General features: G+C 42.3%; 3 gene segments (V, D, J or C); 1 reads left to right on the top strand and 2 right to left on the bottom strand.

Annotated features, from left to right (window-relative positions):
* LOC115301965 overlaps window positions 1–5,407 on the top strand; it is a 550,585-nt gene that overhangs the window by 21,076 nt on the left and 524,102 nt on the right.
* LOC115301982 overlaps window positions 1–5,407 on the bottom strand; it is an 11,872-nt gene that overhangs the window by 3,096 nt on the left and 3,369 nt on the right.
* Window positions 3,664–4,693, bottom strand: LOC115301968. The segment is given in 2 exon segments: window positions 3,664–4,371; window positions 4,557–4,693. Coding segments are annotated over 2 exon segments (558 nt in total).

Here is a 5,407-nt window from a genome sequence, read left to right as displayed (position 1 = left end):
TGTAAATATATGGGTATATATAAAATGTGCTTTTATGTATGTAAAACTTCTTGATTTGGGGAATCTTTCATTCTCTCACCCATTCCCCATAAAATAAGAATTCTCAAACTCTTCCCTGGGCAAATTCCCCTCTTCTTGGAGATAGACATCAAGGTCAATCCTGACACTTTTGAGGTGTGACACACAGAATTTAATGTGATAGTCTGAATGTGACCATTCATATGAATAATGCTCTTCCATGTATTAATCATAACACAGATATGTTATGTTTGCCCACAGTTATCTCTTGGGCAAAACTCTCAGCTCCATGATTATTTCAGAGAATATTGCTTTACTTATTGTCAATGTGTTGGCCTAGAAAACCTTCATCGAACACCTTCATGAACTGCCAGCTGTACCAGTCTTCCAATTCCAGTGATCTTTTTTTTGTAGATAATGTGTGAGTTATGTTCATTTTACTCACCCTGCTTTCAAGGGATGCCCACCTGGGATAATAAATATATTTGCTATTTGGGGAAAAGTCCTTAGAAATGCATGGACGTGTATAGACGACACTATCACCTTTGGCTTCCTCCTACAGAAACCAGTGAGTGAAGGACATTTGCTGGTAGAAGAGATAAATAATGAATCAAGGACAACTAAATCCATACAAAAATGGAATACAATGGGACTTTATTCACTGAGTGTAAAGACCATCAAAGACAGTGAGATCAAGGTGGCTCCATGGCTGAGCCACGGGCAGGCAAGATGTTCCTCTGGAGACCTATTTCTTACATAAATCTATGACATATCATACATCTATATCATATGAAGAAAATCTCTGCAGCTGAGTGAGCCTGGAGAAAGTGAATGAGCTTACTAATATGGAAAGCAAGAAGTGCCTTTTCAAACAGCCTAACCGCTGAAAGTTTAGGGTGGCGGTTCAAAATTTCCAGCCAGGGCTCCTAATATAATTTTTAAGATTGATTCAAAAGGAAAATTTGAGATCTTTAATCAAAAAGGAGGGTCATTAGGTAATGTTTCTAGTTGACCCATTTTTCTATAATGCTTGAACTCTTCATACATTTAGTTTCATATCTCTGAATTTAATTTTTTGAATATTTTTTCAGCCATTTTAGGGTTCAAAGAAAAATTAGGAAGCATGTACTGAAGTTTCCAGTGCAACTTTTGCGCCCCCCCCCCCAAACACACACACAGCCTCTCCCTTTAACAACTTCTCCATGACGGTGGTTTACCTTCCACCATGGATGAATGTATGTTGACCCACCATGTCACCCCAAGGCCACAGTTTAGCAAGGGTTTCCTCTTGATGTTATACATTTTATGGTTTTGAACAAATATACAATGGCATGTATCCACCACTGTGGTATCATAGTGAGTAGGTTCACTACACTAAGTATTCTCTGTGCTCTGTTCATCCCTCATCCTCCCCTCAACCTTTGACAACCACAGTCTTTTTACTGTCTCTGTAGTTTTGCCTTTTCCAGAATCTCACATAGTTGGAATCATACCATATGCAGCCTTTTCAGATTGGCTTCTTTCACTTATAAATGCATGTAAGTTTCCCCTATCTCTTCATGGCTTGATAGCTCTGAATTATATGTTTGTAATTTTTAGCACTGAACATATTCCATTGGTTGGATATACCACCATTTGTTTATCTATTCACCTATTCAAAGACATGCTGCTTACTTCCAAATTTTGGCCATTAGGGATAAAACTGCTATAAAATACCTGTGTACAGGCTTGTGTGTGTACATAAGTTTTCAACCTCTTTGGGTAAATAGTCAGGAAGGCCATTGCCAGGTCATACAGTAAGAGTATGTTTAGTTGAGTAAGAGAGGGCCAAAGTGCTTTATTGAAAGGGCCATGTGTACACTTCCATTTTGTAGTAAGTTAACAACAAAATTTACTGTTCCCTTGTACAGCATGTCAAAGCTCCGGATAGTCCAAAGCATGCACAGGCACAAGAGGTGGTCTCGCCCACCGTCCAGCTCACGCACAGACTGTTGTGACCGAGACCCTGAGCCTGCATGTGTTTGCGCTCTGGGTCCTGCTGCCCGTGGATCTCCTCTGCTCATGCACATGTTCCACCCTCTAATGGGAGTTCACTTACAGAACACAAGTACAAAGATAAAATTATTTTGATTTCAAGACAGTGATAGCAGAGCATTAAAACATGGGCAGGGCTCCCTCTGAGCGTCAAAGTGCTGTGTAACTGCACAGGTTACACGCTCAAGAAGCTGGTTAGCACCCAGTTTCTGGGAGCCTGCCCCTTTGTCTCCACCTTACTTGTCTAGGTCCTGGTCCTTCCTAGCAATGCCCTTTCATTAACATAAAACACAGTGCAAGCTGGAATTCAGTTTGTGCTTTCATTATTCCACATGCAAGGTTGAACTTTGAGTTTGAAGTCAGAAGTCTTTGACTCTGGCTACAACCGAGAAGGGTTTCTTTTAGAGGGAAGATTTCTACTCCATTTCCCTAATGGTGAGTGATGTTCCAAAATCATGAGTAAATGATTCATTCAAAATGCAAGGAAAAGGAATGGGTTTAATGGAACAGAAGAAAACTTTCCATGAATTCTTCCACACAAGATGCTATTTAGAAAGGACTTAATTGGATACTTTTGTAAGTGATATATATAAACACATTGTAAACATTAATCAACAGAAATCATTTTGTGGGGTGCCTGAGTGGCTCAGTTGGTTAAGCATCTGACTTTGGCTCAGGTCACGATCTCGCGGTTTGTGAGTTCAAGCTCCACAGCGGGTTCTATGCTGACAGCTCAGAGCCTGTAGCCTGCTTTGGATCCTGTGTCTTCCTCTCTCGCTCTCTGCTCCTCCCCCATCTCACGCTTTGTTTCTCTCCCTCAAAAATTAAAAACATAAAATAAAAAATTATTTTGTGATTCTAAAAACTCTTCTACATCAGGTAGCTGGGGAATAAGCTCTTACATCACCTCAGATGCACTAATCTAGGATTAATATGAGCTCAACCAAATCATTTTAGCTTTAAATTTTTTTTACGTTTATTTATTTTTGAGGGCGACACACAGACCGTGAGCAGGGGATGGTCAGAGAGAGGAAGACACAGAATCAGAAGCAGGCTCCAGGCTCTGAGCAAATGGTCAGCACAAAGCCTGACTTGGGGCTCGAACCCACGAACTGTGAGATCATGGCATGAGCCGAACTTGACCGCTTAACCGACTAAGCCACCCAGGTGCCCCCAAATCTCTTTAGCTTTAAAATCTTCACTTTATTTAAATGTGCATTAAAAAAGTACTTATTGCAAGGCATTATCTTACTGAAATAGAAAATAATTATAATAAGGTAAGTAGAGTGGTGGACTCCAATAAAATTATTTATTAAATATTTAAAAAATTTTTTTTTATTTTTAATACAGAGAGAGACAGAGCATGAGAGGGGGAGGGGCAGAGAGAGAAGGAGACACAGAACTGGAAGCAGGCTCCAGGCTCTGAGCTAGCTGTTAGCACGGAGCCTGACGCGGGGCTGGAACCCACGAACGTGAGATCTGACCTGAACCGAAGCCGGAGGCTTAACCGACTGAGCCACCCAGGCGCCCCTCCAATAAAATTATTTTATTATATTTATATTTCCAGGACTGAAAAGGCTGAATCCAAACTTTAAAAAACATTACACATGCTCTGTTCAATTTTCTTTGAAAAAGAACCATCTACAGGAAACTGAAAAACTTGATCATCTTTTTCTGTGGGGTGATGACCATATATGTTTTCAAGTCGTTTCCAGCTGAGTAATTTACATATAATTTATATGCTAGCTGCCAGGAGATACATTTTAATAAGTCATTGGATGCTGGCTTCTCCATGGTTCCATGATAGAACTTTTTACCTGGAAAGCGTTTTCTGAGAAGAAAAAGAGTAAGAAAAGCAAATGTGAAATGATAGTCCTGATGGGTCTACTTTTAGGAGGGAAAAAAGTGCTGTAACATAAATATGAAAATGTGCAGAAGATCCTCTGGGGGCAAATAAATGCCTGTCCCGTGAGAAGTCTGGGCTGTGAGCCCAAATGCAGTTTGGGGACAGGCTGCAGGGCAGCAGGGAGCACTGTGCCTCCACCGCACACAGGTAGGTGGCTGAGTCTTCCTGCCTGAAGGCCCTGACATGCAGGCTGCTGTGCCGCTCCTTACTGTTCAGTGTGCATTCTAACCTCCCGTCCTGCTTCATCCCTGACGCGATGTAAAACAGCCGCGTGAGGCCGCCGCCCCCAGGGTTCTGCCGGAACCACTGCACATTATTCACTGAGCTGGAAAAGTTGCAGCTCAGAGTAGAGCTGGCTCCCTCCTGGACGCTCAGGACTGGAGGTCTCTGCTCCACCTCCACCCCTCTCACCCCTGCTTGGAAAGACAAAACAAACACAAATGAAGTCACTGGGAACCACTGATGAAGCTTACAAACCCATAAAATATCCCTAGAAACACCTGCTGAGGGTGTAGACCCCACAGGAGCTCTGGGTCAGCTACCCCGCCACTGTGGGTTGGGAACCTCCCCAACCCCTGTCTGGGACACCCCCACTCACAGCAAACTTGCACCCACAGAAGCCCCAGCAGAGCTCCCCGGGGTCTCTTCATGATTCCTTGTCTGTTGCTGACGTACCTTCACCCCTACTCTGAAGAGTATAGAGTCTCGGGTCAGAGAAGTTGTGTTGTTACAGTCACCAAGTTCCTCCAGAGTCACTGAGCACCAATCACCCCTGAGCTCTGCCACTCCAGGGACTAGAGACTCCACCCACAGTGGCCCAGGGAGACTGCACAGTAGTTTGCCCAAAACTGTGCTTGCCAACAGTGCAGGGGGGTAGGAGAGATATTTCCAATATGTGAAGTTATAAGAATTATTTTTCCCTGAAAATACTTATTGTAAGAAATATTGTAGATAATATTTCTATATGAGTCAGTGTCTCAATGGGTTACACAGAACCTTGAAAAATCACAGGGAAGAGTAATCCCTTTCCCAAACTGCATGGTTTGACAGACAATGTGAGAATTCTGTTATATAAAAATCCTGATAAGGGAAAATTATCTGATAGCGTGTATTGTGTATTGTGGAAGTAAGTATAATTTCTTGAAATCAAGAGAGCTCTAGAAACCAAGTTGGACAGTCACCATCTGCACAGAAAGTGATTCCAACCAGAATTTAGTCGGTGAATATAATAAGATGTCTGCATAATGTCTACTCTCATTTAATGTATCCTTCTCCACCTCTCTTATCAACTCATGGACACCCTGCTCACCCACACGACTGATCCGATTTTGACTGGTCCACATGCCACTGGTCAAAGTAAATATTGTAGCCTCCCTTTCCTTCCATTTTTCTTCCTTATTTTTATCTCTTTTCTTCTTCTCTTCATTCTCATTCCCTCCACTCTCAGCA

Source organism: Suricata suricatta, chromosome 9 (genome assembly GCF_006229205.1).
Source record: "Suricata suricatta isolate VVHF042 chromosome 9, meerkat_22Aug2017_6uvM2_HiC, whole genome shotgun sequence".
NCBI lineage: Eukaryota > Metazoa > Chordata > Mammalia > Carnivora > Herpestidae > Suricata > Suricata suricatta.
The sequence above is the reverse complement of the archived record's forward strand: the minus strand, read 5'-3'. Positions and strand labels throughout refer to the sequence as shown.